At 40.2% G+C, this 16819-nt stretch overlaps 1 protein-coding gene across 3 annotated transcripts in view; it reads left to right on the top strand.

Annotated features, from left to right (window-relative positions):
* AP1G1 (adaptor related protein complex 1 subunit gamma 1) overlaps positions 1-16819 on the top strand; it is a 43715-nt gene that overhangs the window by 6378 nt on the left and 20518 nt on the right. For all 3 annotated transcript variants that reach the window (XM_080552310.1, XM_080552309.1, XM_080552311.1), the window contains exons 2-6: positions 3896-4099; positions 9181-9305; positions 12102-12243; positions 13472-13568; positions 14392-14468. In XM_080552310.1, coding sequence (XP_080408436.1) covers positions 3899-4099; positions 9181-9305; positions 12102-12243; positions 13472-13568; positions 14392-14468 — 642 coding nt within the window. In that variant the 5' untranslated portion in view covers positions 3896-3898. The remainder of the gene's footprint in view (positions 1-3895; positions 4100-9180; positions 9306-12101; positions 12244-13471; positions 13569-14391; positions 14469-16819) is intronic.

Raw genomic sequence — 16819 nt, 5'->3', positions numbered from 1 at the left:
TGCATGCTGATTAGATATATAACATGCAGAGCAGTTGCTATCTTGTGTGAATTAGGTGTTTTCCATCCTGGAGGGAATATCCATGTAACCTTGTTGCTTCATTCTAGCTCTTCCGATTATTTTTTTTCCATCAAGCCTGCAAAATATGTGCTAATGTTTTGCAGTCATGCTTCTTACTACATTCAAGTCCTAGCATTGTGGGCTTAACTATTAAGTTACAGCCTGCCCCTTGGACAGGAGTCATCCAGAGGAATTTGGGATTGTACAAGAATTGTTGTTGGTGACTTATTGGGTCACCGTTCCGAGTAGAAAAACATATATGGTCCTCAAAAAGCTAAATGAGTCTGGGGAGAAAGGGGGGGGGAGGGAACAAAACTGATTCTGAATGACATTTTGTCAGTCTTGTGATACCTGCACAAAACTTGGTTTGCTGGTTCAGATGACTTGGATTTAGGATGATTAGCTTTTCTGGCCCTGCAAGCTGTGGATCTTTGCTTGATGACCAAGGGGCATGTGTTGCTCATCTTTGAGTGCTGGAAGAGATGAACAAGCAGGACACAAAAGTTTCTGCTTAGACATCCCTGTTTCTTTCATTCAGCAGCTATTAAGGTATTGAGGAGACACCCTCTCTCTGTTACTTCCCCTATGCACCTGCTGCTTCCCGTACTGAGACAGGAAACTGGGTTAGATCTGTTTCATGCCTTACCTGGCATGGTTGGCTCTTGTTCTCTGCCATCTCCCCTTTATGCCCTGTTCTGCATCAATAGAGGACAACACATATTTGATCATGCACTCTGTTAGTAAGCTTCACCGTGTTGCTTAAACTGTTTGGGTGTATGCACATTGTGTCTTGTATACAGTCATGCTTAGTAGAAATTCAGCAGGAATTACCCAAGGTGTGTCACATTAAAGGTTTGTTAGCATTATAATAGGCTTTGGAATGGTTGATAATGGTAGATATTAATCTGTTCTGGAATACTTCTGAATTTAAGTATTCTCATGTCCTAAATCTCTTAAAGACTGCAGTAACTGCTGTATATACTTGCCTGAAATTTCTGAAACTTATATGAGATTCCCAGTTTATTGGCATGCAACAGAGTCTTAAACTTACAGTTGAGGGTGGAAAAAAAAATGCCTGTTGTGAGAATTTCTTGGTAGTAAGAAAAGCCTTTCTTATAGGGAGGGAGGAGGAAGCCAACCTGTTACATTGCATGGCAATTACTATGCATTGAAATGCTTAAAAAAAAGTGTGTGCACAGAAAAGTAGCTCAACCCCCAAAGAGTAAGTGTGAAGTGATTCTCTCTTGTGAGAGAGAGAGAGAGAGAGTATTTTTTGTAGATGGGAGTGTGAAAAAGCTTTTTTTTTTTTTCTTTTTACGGAAATAATTGAAAGATATGTTTAAAAATGCTACATTATTGATTAAAAAAGAAGTATGGTTGTGAAGTTGCAGCACAAATACAGAAGTTCTAAATGTTGGAAAATAAATCATAGCTTCATCTTTTGCCCTTCATACTGTCCTCCTTGTGAGCACTTCTGAATCGCTCTCTCCTTATCAGGCAGGATGTGTGTGAGAGACAGAATTGCTCTTAGGAAATAGTTTGGATTGGACTGTGTCTGTAGTAACAGCATATTAGTATATTACACAACTAGATGAAAAAAGGAGGTAACCTTTTAATTGGCTGTAATCTGAGTAAAACTCTTATTCTTCGTTTCTTTGCTTTCTGAAACGCTGGTTCATTGTTTTACTGCTGTTGTGATATGAGGAGGAAAAATAATCTTTACAGTGTGGTATGTTGATTGTTTATGTAAGGGCACTTGTAAGTATAGGTTATACATTTCTTTTGGTGAATGGATGAGGACAGTGTGACATCATACCAGATCGCCGCTGTTTGATTTCATTTTCTCTGCTGCCTCAGTGAGGTAGGAAGTCCTGCCTTAGACTGGCGAAGGATGCAAAATAAAGGTTCTTATAAAGGTCTGCTTTGGAAGTGTGGTATCTTCATTCGGTGCTGTTCCATTGGCTTAAATGATTTCGGCTGTCTGTTGTTTTACTTTGACATACAGGGCCAGACTGACAATGATGTGCTGAAGCCCTCCATAGACATGCCTACCACAGGTGTTTGTTGGGCACAGGCCAGGAAAACAGCGCTGCTGTTAACAAGTCACAGGCAGGGCAAACCAGTGTTGCGCAATTTATAATCCCTTCAAATGTAGTGTGAAAGCAACGGGACCTGTGGTATCAAAGCAAATAATACCAAACTTAATTTTGTTTGCAGACCGTATGATAGGGTTTCAGAAAGTTTGCAAAGAAGTCTCTGCTTAAAGCTGACAAGCAAAACCCCCGTGATTTTAACCTGTACTAGCCGTTCCCTGTATTTTCAGGAACAGTAGTTCAAGATCTAAAGCCTCATCGTGGGTCTGCGCTTCAGTTGCGTTGCTTACTGCAGGAGGGAGCGCTTCACCTCTTCCCTGCTCCATCTCAGATCTCCCGTTGCTGTATCTTCTCATTGCCTTGTGTCAGCACAAGTCAAACTGTTTTGTTTGAAGATTGCTTCTGTTGAAAGGAAAATAGCAAGCTGTTTTTTAGATGCACAGGTTGTCTTATCTGGCGTGCCATGTCCCAGGAAAGTTGTGGGTAGAACGATGGAAGGAGTGGAATCGAGCACCTCTTTCAGCATAAGCCTGCTCATAAGTCATCTTAACAATTATGAAACTACTACCTGTAGACTGCAGAGGAATGTGTCTGCAGTAGTGCTTTTATTTTTTATTAATTTCTCCCCGGTTTTCTAACAAAAGCATGCTATATCAAAATATCTGAGAAGTATATTGAGGGGTGAGGGTGGGGGTAGGAGGTGAATCCAGGCTTAAAAATGATGGACTCTAACCAGAGTGTTGCCACCCAGGAAAGAGATTTGGGCATTTAATAGACTGGTACATGAAAAACACCAGCTGAGCACTTTGTAGCAACCACAACCTCAAACTGAGTGTCACACATCACTAGGAAAATAAGAGGGAGCAAAGTGGAAGAGATTTTATGCAAATAAATACGACGGCATAGCTACCTCTGAAAGGTTGTGTGCAGCACTGTTGTACATAACGTAGTTTTAAAGTTTGGCTTCCGTTTGAGAGTAATTCTTCTCTTGAAGAATATTCAAGAGAATAAATTGTTCTCTAGGTCAGATGGGACCATCACTATTCCATATGGTGAAGTGAAACTACTTGAAGTTCGTGTAGAATGCGTCTTTCTTCCGCAGTCTCCTTCATACAGTGACAGGCTTGTTTTAGAAAGGATTGTTCTGGCTGTTGTCTAATAAAGGGACAGTGTCAACCTGATTCCGAAATATATCCGCACAGATAGGATTGCTCTTCCATCAGCTTTTTCTGCTGCATTCCACCACTCAAAGTATTAAGTGTGCATGACACAAGTCCACAGGACTTTTGAAGCCTGGCTATTTGAAACACCTATCTGAAATGTTGTGGAAGTTAATAAATAGCATTGCTTTTTGCAAAGAATTTCTGTCTCAAGTTGTCACGATTTTTGTGATTAATTCTCTTTGAGCCCAACTTCCCTGGGGGAGAGTAAGAAGATGTGAACATGAGAGCATACCTTGCCTACCATTTCTGCCTGTTTCAGATCAGGAGTCATGTTTTTGTTCACTTGACAGCTACTTCAAAAACATTGCGAGAATGTATATTCCTGGAAGATACAATAAATTCTTCTGTTTTTCAAGTTTACTTTTAACCATACTGCTGAAGCAGCCTGTATTTTCTCAATTCTTTCATTTATATAAATGTAGGGGATGAAAGAAAACTTTATGTTAAACTATGAGACAACTATTAAGTCATCAGATACAGTAGAAGAAGGCTTACAGATATCTTTCTTGCTCCTCCCAGAGGATGCCAGCCCCCATCAGACTGCGGGAGCTGATCCGGACCATCCGGACAGCAAGAACCCAGGCAGAAGAGCGTGAGATGATTCAAAAGGAGTGTGCTGCTATCCGATCATCCTTCCGAGAGGAAGATAACACATACCGATGCAGAAATGTGGCAAAGCTGCTGTATATGCACATGCTGGGATACCCTGCACATTTCGGACAGGTAGGTTAGTCTTTGATGCTTGCTGTGCTATGTGCGTATACCAGTATGCTTTATGTATTTTGGGTGTATTGACTAAATTGGAGCATTCCTAGCTGCAGTTTTGCTTTGAGATGTTTTGATGTTTGTTTTCACTCACGTTCTGAATCTGCATTAGTTAGTTTTGACTGTGTTATAGACATTTGCTGTTTGGAACCTGTCCTTACATATTTTGTTATGAAGCTTAGGGTTGGTCTGACTTTGCCAGGCTGTGCGCTCCTCATTGCCCGTGTTTCTGCAGAGCAGTAGTTCTTAAACCATAGTCCAGTATGGCTATTTGTAGATGGGTTCAAAATGGCACGTCAAAGTTCTGTCTCTGGAAATTACCAGATGCTTCCAAGGAGTTTCTATATTGTTATACTTCTAAAACAATCTGTTCTAGGAAGATAATAGCTGGTCTGTTGCCAGAAATAAGAAATCGGTGTTCCTTATCCCCATCTTACTGAAGTGACTTGGAGAAAGCCAGTATGGGTTTTCCTACTCTCTTGGCTTATTTTTGACACACTGTTTCTCAGTCAGATTTTGAAAAAGGGAGACAGGAAGATGGAATTCTTGATCTACAAAATGTTCTTCAGGTTGAACTTTGCTTAGTCTTTGGGGCATAGTCCATTTTTCTTAGAAGTTGGTAAGCATTCTGTTAGTCATAGTCTAATCTAGGCCTTCCGTCAAGCTAAGTAAGAAGGCAGTCAAATTGCGGATCGCTGTAGTCCTTAAAGTACCTTCATGTCCTCAGTCTACACATTCGCGATTGGACTGACTGATCCACATGTCTCACTAAAGCAATGAACTCAAACCACAGAAATCAAATTTCAAATAGTCTTATTGTTAAAGAGCAAGTCTGGGCTGTGCTTTGAGTTTAAGATGAGTTCTCTTACTATATATTGTTGGGTTCTTCCCACAGGATAAAGAGTTGTTGCGTCAGAGCAAGTGAATTATCCTGTTCTTAGTACTACATATGGCAGGGTTCCCTGGTCTGAGAGAGACGTCCTGTCAAAAATGTTAAGAAACTAAGAGCTCCAATAATAATAATAAAAATACTGATAAGCATTATCAAGAATTTTTACACTCAATCTGTTTTTAGGAGTATATTTAAATTTTATTTTAATTATTTTGCATTGTTACTCAAGTATTTAATCCTGTGTGTGGGTGATTAGTAATTCTTCAATTTCTGCTTTTTGGTAATGGTAAATTGCCTCTTTGGTCTCAGTGGAGAAAGGATAAAACAGGTTATATCTTTCATTGCTGGTGTTGCTACATCTCAAACATTTATGCGGACTGTTCTGGGGACAGAATCATCCATTCTATAGCCTTGTTTCTCATACAGTTTGTAATTTGCACTTTCAGGAAGTTATAGGGCCCAAGGCTGAGAACGTGTCCTCAGTGCTTATAACTGGAAGGAATCTTTCAAAGTACTGATGTTGTGTAGGTGGCGTATATGATCTCCATTCTTTCTCAATAGCAAGAAGTTTGACTGGGTTGGGAAACTGTTGAAGGCAAATGCTGTTCCAGCAGTAGAATCTTGTAGATAGGCAGTCCAGCATTATAGACAAGAAGTTTCTGAGAGTGACAGGATAAATGAGTAGGAAATATGTTTTGATGAAAAACAGGAGAGCCACAGACTGTTAGACCAATGTCTGCCTTAAAGATGAAAGCAGGTATCTGACTTCAGCTAGTGTGATGGTTTTACTCAGCTGGGCAGCTGAGTTCCACCACAACCGCGCTCTCCCTTTTCCTCCTCAAAGGGAAAGGGGGAGAAAATAGGATGGAAAGGGCTCAAGGGTTGAGAATAAGGATGGGGAGATCACTCAACAATTATTGTGGCAGGCAAAACAGACTCAGTGTAGGGAGATTAATGAAATTTATTACCTATTACTAACAAACTAGAGCGCGGGAGTGGGGGGGAACGGAACTCACTAAAAAAAAAAACTTCCCCCAATCCACCTTCTTCCAGCTCCTACCCCCAAGAGGTGCAGGGGAACGGGGAGTGGGAGCTGCGTTCAGTCCCTGATACTTCTTCTCTGCTGCTCCTTCATGGCCACTCTCTGCCCCTGCTCCAGCATGGAGTCCTTCCCGAATTGATCCTCTGTGGGCTTCCCACAGGCAGCAGCTCTTCAAGAACTGCTCCCACATGGCTCTGTACCACGGGGTCCATCCCCCAGGAGCAAACTGCTCCAGCACGGGTCCCCCACGGGCGGCAGCTCCCCCCAGACCCCTGCTCCTGCGTGGGCTCCTCTCCACGGGCTGCAGCTCCGGCCCGGGGCCTGCTCCTGCGGGGCTCTCCATGGGCCGCAGCCTCCTCCAGGCCACATCCACCTGCTCCACCGGGGGCTCCTCCACGGGCTGCAGCGTGGAGATCTGCTCCGTGTGGGACCTATGGGTGCAGGGGGACAGCCTGCTCCACCAGGGGCCTCTCCACAGGCCGCAGGGGAACTTGTGCTGCATGCCTGGAGCACCTCCTGCTGCACTGACCTTGGGGGCTGCAGGGCTGCTTCTTACTCCTTGCTCTTCCAGCTGCTGTTGTGCAGCAGGTTTTGTTCTTTTCCTTTTCTTAAATATGCTCTTACAGAGGCTCAGACAGCATTGCTTATTGGCTCGGCTCTGAGCAGCAGCAGGTCCTTTGGAGCCAGCTGAAACTGGCCCTTATCTAACATGGGGCAGCTTCTGGACACTGCTCACAGAGGCCACCCCTGCAGCCCCTCGCTACCAAAACCTTGCCAGCTAAACCCAATACAGCTAGTGGTGTGGATGAGGTAACCAGTAATAAAAGAGACGTTAGAGAATGTGTCAGAAGTAGATCAGCCATTCACTTCCTTTTTTCCAAGACAGGATTTCTCAACTGTGACCCAGGAAATCTTGTACAGAAATATGGGCGTGAGCGCTATATTTAGCCAGTGCATGCTGGGATGCACTACATGGCAAACTGTCTTTTGAGCATATGCAGAAGTCATTTGTGTAAGATTAGAAGGTATCAGGCAGCCAGACATCCTGGACAAATGGTCAAATTACTTTAAAAATACATATGTATTATTTCCACTTGCAAAAGAATTCTGGTCTGAAGATCATCTGTGTCAGTAAAAACTTCTGTGAGTCGTAGTCTGGCTATATACCTCTCTACATATCAGGCTTTACTGATGTATCTGTTACAGTAACGATGTAGCAAACTTTAATTGTTGTTCCTTTGAGTGAAGTGGTTATAGTGGCATAAAGACTTGTTCCACTAATTAAACCTAGTAAGAGCTTCAATGAAGCCAGTTTGCATGTATCTGTACACAATTGAAGTGAGCTTGTCAGCTTTTCACAGGGTAAATTTCATTAATATCATTCAAATTCAGAAGTACTGAAAGTATCAGTCATTGATGTGCAGTCGTTTGTTTCCTTTTGCTTGTCCTTAGTTGTTTGTCTTCTACCTTTCTTAGCTGTTACACTGTAGATTAGAGGCCATCAGTTCTATTTGCTGAGACTTGTATAAGACAGCATCTTGTAAACCATGGAAAGAATGTTGGTTCAGAGATGCGTTATTTTCTTACAGAAAACACTGGAAAGATAAGAGGTAAATATGTAGTGTTCTGTGCCTGGTTGATCTTGTCTGTTCACGTGAGTTCAGTTCTCTTTTTGGATGACTGATGTTACTATTCAGAGGTATTTTTTTATTCTAGATCTTCAGCCAAGTTAAACCTAGCAAACTGAACTCAGTTTCTCTCAAGTTTTTTCTTACTGGCTTGTCACAAACCACTAGCTGGCTGGTTCATGTGTGGCTACCTCTTGCATAGTTGAGCTGTATGTTCTGGTTCTGTGCAGTTGTGAGAATTTAGGGCTAGACCATAGCATTTATTCTCTCTGCCACTTCAGTTTAAATTTTTCTTACCAGATTTTCAGCATCCTGTACAACTTTACCCTCTTGATGTCTGTATGCTTCTTGCATCGCACCTGTGCTCTGTTGCCATGTTCAAGCTTCCTTGTAGCTAAGGTCCATGAAAACCTTTTCACGCTGCCTCATATTTTTGCCTATGCATGCCCCTTTCATGTCCTTTACAACAAACCTTTTGGAAACTTTGATCCCTTCCGTACATCCGTTGTGTATGATTACTTCCTGCCCCAGCTAATCTGTTAAATGGCCTTATGGGATGTGTTCGTGAGAGGATAGGTTTCTTACTTGCTCTGAGAAGCCATTTCTGCTATTTTGTCTGGAAAGTAGAGACTGGATTATACCTGGCTAATCATCTGTTAGAGAAAGATACTTTAGTGCAGTCATGTCAGAAAGTCTGTATTTGTGCTTTAAGAAAAGGCAAAGCTTAAAAATTGCTTAACAAATTCTGAAGTCAGCTGAGTGCAAGTGATGGTTTTGCATGTTATCTAAGGAATCTCCTTTATGCTTTTAAACACAGCTGGCACATTTCTACGTGGCAAAAGGGAAGCTTGTAGTGCTGCAATGCATATGATTTTAGTTAAACCTTAGAGGTTCAGATAGTTAAGTTTTTATGCTGTTCTGTAACTGCTCTCTCTGACTGTATCCAAGGTTTACCTAGCTAGCTACTTAGTTACAGTATAATCATCAAATTTGTTTTTGACAGCTTAACAGAGTGTTGATCCTCTCTCTGGTAGGCAGATATATATCCATTGAAGTGCTAAAAATTTACAGTGCATATCAAACATGACCCATCCTCTGGATTTCCAGAACTTTATTGTTTTTTGCTTTTTTAATTATTTATATATTTTTAATTGATGGATCTCTTGTCTCTAAATGTGTTATTTTTCACTTTTGTGCTCTGACCCCACTTGTCTGGTATATCTGAGGTCATGGAAGGTCATTAATGTCTGGTTACTTCAAGATACAGGACCTACTGATTTTGTTGCTGCCTTGCTGGGAAGTCATTCAACCTTTTTTTTTTGTTGTTTGTTTGCTTGTTTTCCATATCACCAAAATGAGAATAAAATGTTTAATTTTTAAAACGCATTATCAGAGACCTAAATCAGTAAACATCAAACTTTCTGCTCTAGCTGAGTAGTAGTTTAAGCTAATTCTTTTTCTTTTTTTTTTCTTCCAGTTGGAGTGCCTCAAGCTCATTGCCTCTCAGAAATTCACAGACAAGCGCATTGGGTATTTAGGTGCCATGTTGCTGCTGGATGAGAGACAGGATGTCCATCTTCTTATGACCAATTGCATCAAGAAGTAAGGGTACCAGCTCTCTCTCCATCAACACATGCTTTGAGGCTTCAGAATCTGAAAGTACACCCCTGATATTTTGAGTACTTTAGTTTTTTTTTCCATTGTGTTACAAAACTGGTTCCTTCAATCTATTGTGTACTGCTGACTGTGAAAGACTGTTCTAGTTTTGTACTGAATTGGATGATTCCCTCTAGGTTCCTTAGAGGGAAGAGAATACAAACTTGCATTGGTCCTGAAGAGGTACATAGGGCAAACCATACTTGATGTAGCTACTGTTTTAGAATGGTAATACATGTTACTCTTGAGGTCATCTTAAGATAAATAAAATCAGGAATATGTAATGATCACAGTAAGCTGTTTGGCCAGTGCAGACAGCCTCGTGTTTTAAAGAAGTCTCTTCCATGTCTGTAAACTTAATTCTCTCCCAATTTGCAGTAGGAAAGAGTCAGACAAACAGCTAGTAGTGCAGCATAACTGAAGGTCCCCACACCTCTTATATACTGATTTGATTTTTTTATAATGCTACTAAAACATTATGGACAAGACTGGCCATCCAGTGTTACAAAATCATATCTGTTTCTGCAGCCATGTTGTTGTGTTTACTTAATGAATTCTGAAGAGTTGGGTTTTTTCTGACTTCAAAGATCAAGGCTGTGTATGCTGCCTTTTCTTTCGGGTTGACCTAACAGTGCTGATGAATGATTTTCCTTGCAAGCAAGGCAGCAACTTGGAATGTGCAGTCTGCTTGGTATCTTGCTGAAATTAGGCAAGAGGGGATGGAAAATAAGGATTTTTTTTCTTTTAATTTTTTTCCTCCCAGCAAGATATTACTAAACCAGGATTGCTTTTTATTATAGTTTAGTAAATGAGAGTTGATGTGTTTCCAATGACAGATATTGCTTTTCAAGATGGATGGGGGCAGGAGCGGAACAACTGGGGTCTAGCTGATTTATCCAAATGCATGCTTGGTTTTGTGTGGTGTGCCTATATTTATTGTTTACTTTTAGAACATAATCCTCTCAGGTAATAGCAAGTAAAGCACTGATGAGATTGATCAACTAGGCTGTGGCCTCAAAGTACTTGAAAATAAACTTGACAAAGCTGTGGGCCTGAGAATCTACTAGTGTCCAGGAAAGAGACATTTGGTCAAATACTTTTTCATTGGAACGTTGTACTTGTGAGATTCTTCCATTAGAACTAGGCTGCTAGGTTAACACCTTTCTTGGTTGTGGTTAATACATTTTTTGATAGTTTATGTTGAAATAAATGCGTGGTAAGGGTGCAGTGAGTTTGAAATGGGCCAGACTGAAGCTCAATGAAACCGATAGACAGCTTCGCACCACCTCAGTGGGTTGTCTATCACTTTCTTCTTTGGCTTCCATAACTACCATTATTTGTCTTGCTTTTATCACTGTCTTATAGCAAGACCTAGATTTTCAATGCAAACAAGTGAGCACCTTTGAAGCACATCCTTGCTATATGCACAAGTATATATAGCTGCCAAAAACTTGTTAAAGGAAGGAAACAAAAATCAACACGTTTAATGGCATGTTATCTGCTTTTGCATCTGCATGTTGCCATAACTTGATGTTAGGAACAGAATGCTCTCTTGCTTTTCTGCATGTTGTGCGCTTTTGGTTACATACCACTCCCTTCCCCTGCTCTCCCATCATGCAATCCCCAACTTGCTTCCCAAACCAGGAAACTTATTTTTACTTTCTTCATTTTTCATCATTTGTGAATGAATCCTGGGCACTATGGTGACATGAATACCAAGTAGTTTGGAAAAGTGGTTAGAAATCAGTTTTAAAAGCTGTTGGGATTTCCATGTGGAAGCCACATTGTCTTGTACTTGGTGTGACATTGGTGGATGACCTCATAAATAGTGTCTACTGAAAGGTGGCTTCATTTATTGACTGCATGTGCATCTTCCATTGGCATATGAAGAGTTAGGATTGTTTAACAAAATTACTATATAGATTATTTATAAGCTGTGTGAGTAATGGTATTTTTTGTTTTTGTGTTGTTTTTTTTCCTAGCTCAGGGTGGAGAATATTTTACATATATTTTTATACGTTGTTTGGTTTGTAAATCAGAAAAAACAGGATTCGCATTTAGTATTTGTGCTCAGTGTATAAGTCTTAGTATAATACGAAATAGGAGTTTATGCTAAGCTTAGCATATTAAGGGCATATGTATTGTTTCTTACCCTTTAAGATTTTATTTTGTGACCAGATCCATATGAAGCTTTACAACTCATCATTCGTTAGTCCTAATAGCCCAATAAAAGGGAGGGAGGAAGGGCAGTTAGAATTAAAAGACATTACATGCAAGGCAAACTACACCAAAAACTTAAGGCACAGAAACTACATAACGATGTGCGCATAAACAAAAAACAGAAGCTGAAGCCTGTCCAGGAACACGGTTAAACTGGAACAGCCTGCGAAGTCACTGCAGGGCTGTGCTTGATGTTAGGTTCTTTTCTGTTTGCAAATTGCAAACTACAAAGTTTTTTATTTACTGTAGAAGCTTTAATGGAGTTCTGTGTCATCTTCCCTCTTATGTCCGCCTGATAGTTTTACCCAAATCTACCTTTGAGAATTCTACCTATAAGTAACAGAAAACCCTATGGTACATGCACTCCAAGCTTATGTTGCTCCTAACTCATACTCCCAAGTAGCTGAGAATTTGGAGGCCTTTTTCATGTGTGCAGATGGCTAAATGACTATAAGTTGATGCCCTTTTTTCCATGTTCAGGCTGTTTGCATGCTGATTGAGTTTTTTTATTTTCCCTTACAGTGACCTTAATCATAGCACGCAATATGTGCAGGGGCTGGCACTCTGCACCCTTGGCTGCATGGGCTCCTCGGAAATGTGCAGAGACCTTGCGGGAGAGGTGGAAAAGCTCCTCAAAACTTCCAACTCCTATCTTAGGAAGAAGGTACTTTTGAATACTTTGTTACAGATTAAAACTCAAGTTTGATGGGATACCTTGCTTATAACTGGAATACTAGGCAGCTTGTAGCACTGGCTGAGTATTTCCCAGTGTGTGAGATAGGCAGAGGCCAAATCCCTGTCTCTGCGTAGCAGGAATGTGTAAGCCTCTAGAAGTCAAGCCTCCAACAGATGAGGCATTTGTTTCTAATTTCGTACTCTTTACCTTAAGGTTATTGATTATAATGCAAGTGCCTGCCTGTTCACAGGCATTAACCCTAGACTTCTAGTCATTAGTTTTATTTCAATATGTTATCAGATAAGTCCATTATTAGTAAGTATATTGTTAATAGTGCAGATTAATATCTGAAGATTTGAACCTATTAGGTACTACTGGAGATTAGATCAGATACGACAGGTTAAGGACTTGAAATGGTCAAACAATTAGAAAATGTCTAACTTCCTTAGCAAGTGGGACAAAACATCTGCAAAATGTAATCAGCCTTGTTCTTTTAAATTTATTTCATTATTATGTCTTGGAGGGAGCGCAGGGGCAGCAATGAGATTTTAGGAGAGAAAGCAATGCTAAGAGGTATTGCTGTATTCTGGGAAGAGGCAGCCAGTGCACTTGATTATCAAGCAATTGCAAAAAAAAAAACAAGTGTCTTCTATTCTAGAGTACGGTTGCTTCTGTACTGTAGATTAAGTAGGCAAGCTTGTTATATACTGTGTTGTTTTTTGTTTTTTTTTTTTTCATAGAACCTGTTACCTGAAGGAGGAAATTGTTTTGTGGGGAAGGAGATGATATTCAAGGGAAAGAAAAGGAGCCATAAATTTGACATAAATTTTGTTATTTGCTTCCAATGCATTATCTTCTCCCTTCATAACATTAAGACAGACTCAAGTAGCCTTATTAAATACAGGGCTGCTTTGCAGTTAATATAGCTTCTGAAATGAATAACTTATAAATTAGTATTTTTAGCTAATTTTTAGCTGCAAGTATTACATTGCAGCTTAGTGCTGGTTTTGTTTCCTTCTCAACTGTGAAAGTTTTCTTGAACTCTTTTCTGTAATGCTGTTTAGTATCACTTGTAGCAGAGAGATGGAAAAATATACTGTAAACTTTCCAAGTCTGTGTATACAATGAAATTTGTGATAATTCCTACTGTGCTAGATGTTCTCAAAATGTCTTTGTCATTTTACTGTGTACTAACTGAACTGTTTTTCCTATACAGGCAGCATTGTGTGCTGTTCATGTTATCCGAAAGGTGCCTGAACTTATGGAGATGTTCCTGCCAGCCACCAAAAACTTGCTGAATGAGAAGAACCATGGTAATGTCTGAGCCTGCTTAGCAAGGCTATGCCATTGTTTGCAGGTGCCACACTTGCTACTGAAGCCTTTAGTTTGGAGCGAACTTTTGAGATGTATTTTCCATTTGTTTCATCCCCCTGGTATGCAGCGAAAGCATATGTCATTCAGAAGGCAGGGACGTATGACTGGTAATTAGCAGGACTTTACATGGCATGGATGATGAAAGAACACTTTCACTGTTTTTGACCCACTTCAGAGTGGGTGGAGTGGGAAAGCTTGTGACTTTTATCCAGCACACTGCCTAAAGGGACTTCAAAGTGTGTGTGTTTTTTCTGTTTTTTGGTTGGTTGGTTTGTTTCTGTTGTTGTTGTTGTTTTGTTTTTAGCTTTTTGTGTGTCTCCCAGACTGAGTTTTGAAGACTTTCTAAGGAAGGCCTAGCTGAGACCACATAAGCCTGGCTAGAGTACCCAAATCAGAAGAGGAAATCAGGAAACATGAGGAACCCAACACGTACAATGAATGCAATCAAAATGTTTTTGCCCATCTCAGATCTTTTGTTAGCATGTTTGTTACTATCTAACGATATATTTAATATGCAGGTTTCTGTAAGCAATGTGCAAGGACAGCTTGTTTCCTCTTTTGACCTTTAGCTGCTGCTCTAAGACAAGCACATTGCTATCGACTTTCTCTTGGGCACAGCTGCAAGTTCAAGTATCTTTTGGGGACGTGTTAGATTTAAGAGGAGGATGTTTTATATCATTTGTTGTCATTTCTTTATGATTTTTGTCACTTGTCTGGAGCCAATGAAATTGTAAAATGCAGATATTTTTTCCTGGTTTTTAGGTGTTTTACACACATCAGTAGTCCTCCTCACGGAGATGTGTGAGAGAAGTCCAGACATGCTTGCACACTTTAGAAAGGTAAGTGTGAATTTGATGACATTGCAGAATTAGTATTCATGGCTTTTTGTTTTTGAGAAGTACTTCTTATTAATTTTCCGAAGTGAAAGCAATGTGCGCCTTTTTAAAATAAAATCCTTAAAACAATTTAGGTGAAGAAATAGATGGTATTGTCTGCTTGTTATCAAAATAAGAAAAATATTGGGAATTTTGGGTGTCTAGCACTAGTCCCCTTCAAGAAGGGGGTAAGTTATAAAACCTCACTCTTAAGAACTTGCAGTATGAAACTCACCCTGAAGTTAGTTACAGTCTCTCCTTTGACTGATGCTCTGTTAGCGTTTTGTTTGGTTTTTTTTAACTCTTTGTAGCTAATTTCATAGTGTCATCAGGAATTGCATATGTATTAAACATAAAGAAGCAAATAAGAAAAACTAAGGCTTAGACACTTGAATGCCTTAACCACTGCTACACAATCTTATAAGCTCAGGTCAAAAATACCTATGAAAGTTCTAGTTCTGTAGATACCTCATCTCTGGTGCGTGCTGTATTACATCATTTTCCATTTTCACTTGAGGGTTTTGAGAGTCAACATCATTCCTCCTGCTCTGATTAGGAATGTTTACTTCTTTTTATCCTCTTAGCACAAACTTCCTTACATTGCTTTGCTGTACAGTATTATTGCCATAATAAAGACTACCAATGAAAGGACATCTGAAAATTTCATTGATTTTTGTCATTCTGAGTTGTGGTCAAAGTAGAAATTGAATGAAGTTGATAAGCGGAAGTGTCCAATTGCTCTTCTGAAGTGTCTCAAGGGAGGTTATTTATTTGCATGCCCAGTTTACTGTACTTCCTTGGTTTGTCTATATCATTAGGGATTTCAAACAGTGCATCCTTTGATGCATCTTAGCACTTTGGCATGCATCTTCCCTTGGTCCAGGTGCATACAACAGAGCAGTATTGAAAGTGAAAGTGGGACTAGGAACACTTTGGAGGTAGCCATTCCTGCTACTAACTGCTCAGTTAAAATGTTAGTCTTACTGGTAAAAGAAGAGCTGAGTCCACAGAATGTAGGTTTGAGGTACACCCTTTTTCTAGCTATCTCTTTGGTTGTTTATGCTGTGAATGGTATAACATTAATCTGTCTCTAATGCCTGCTTCGTCTGTTTTGTCCCTTTTGTCTGTTTGGAATCCTGATGTGTGTTAGAATGAAAAGGTAAGAGTTATATCTTGTGGGTGGTGCATGCTTGCATTGAATCTGTAGCTGTTTGCCTCTTGTGAGGCTGTACCTGTTAATGCCACATCTGTGATTGATGCCACATGCTTAGATCAGCTGTAGTTGTCTAATGCTTTTTGTGTGCTGGTCTTGTCTTGTCACTAAACTCCCATACCCATGGCAGCCCTGAATCTCAGTTGTGGCCTTCTCCAAACACAAGCTTGCTTTCCTTAAGCCCTCAGTTGAAGATTTCTAGGGAAATTTTTCTACACATGCACACACAGCAGTGGGCGTTCTCACCATAAACTGGGCTTTGTGTCTGCCATAGGGCAGGTTTGGGTAATTCCTTTGCACAAAAGGGAGCAGGAGAGGCTTACTGTGCTGCAAAGAATAGGTGCAGTTCCATCACTGATTTTTCATCCGTGTAATTTGACCGCAGAAGATTGGTGAGAGGCCCTCAACCGATCTCCATGGCTGTAACGTTTTCCTTTGTTTGTCCTGTCCTCAGTCCTGGTAACATTCTCGTTAGAAGCAAATGTTAATCAGGGTTCCCAGAAATGCTCCAGCAGATCACTCCACTTGCCTGTTACTTTGTCATGAGGGAAGATGTTGCAGCATCCTTTGGTTTTCTCTGAGGCAGATGATAAGAAATTCATGGTTCCTTTTGTGTGTATTATGAAATGCATGTTTTCAGAGGAATACATAATTCCTGAAGAGCAAAGGTAGGAATAAAAAGAGAACAGGGAAACTGAGCTGGCTTTCTTCTTGCACTTCACCACTAAAGTACAGGACTTAACTCCCCAAAACATTGCCTATTTTTTATATCCATATATAGCTGTTGTACTCCACAAATAGTGTTGTGCTATTAGCAAATACTGTCCCAAATCTGAAGCACCATTTTTATTTGGTGTTGTCAAAAGTGATTAACTTTAAAATAAGTAATCTCTGATACAGCAGAAATTTAGTTTGCTACAAGTTTGGGATTGCATTGAGGTTCACATGCGTGCAGGAGCAATCAATCTCACGGATGGGAAAATTTGTCATGTCTGAAGGATGAATTGCTGGGAAGGTTTTTGTAGAGGACTTTTTGATAAAATGTAGTTGTCATGCATGCGTGGAGTTGAGAGAAAGAATGATGCTTTCCTGGTGCTAGCCA

Source organism: Anser brachyrhynchus, assembly GCF_964034855.1.
Source record: "Anser brachyrhynchus genome assembly, chromosome: 12".
NCBI classification, from domain to species: domain Eukaryota; kingdom Metazoa; phylum Chordata; class Aves; order Anseriformes; family Anatidae; genus Anser; species Anser brachyrhynchus.
The sequence above is the reverse complement of the archived record's forward strand: the minus strand, read 5'-3'. Positions and strand labels throughout refer to the sequence as shown.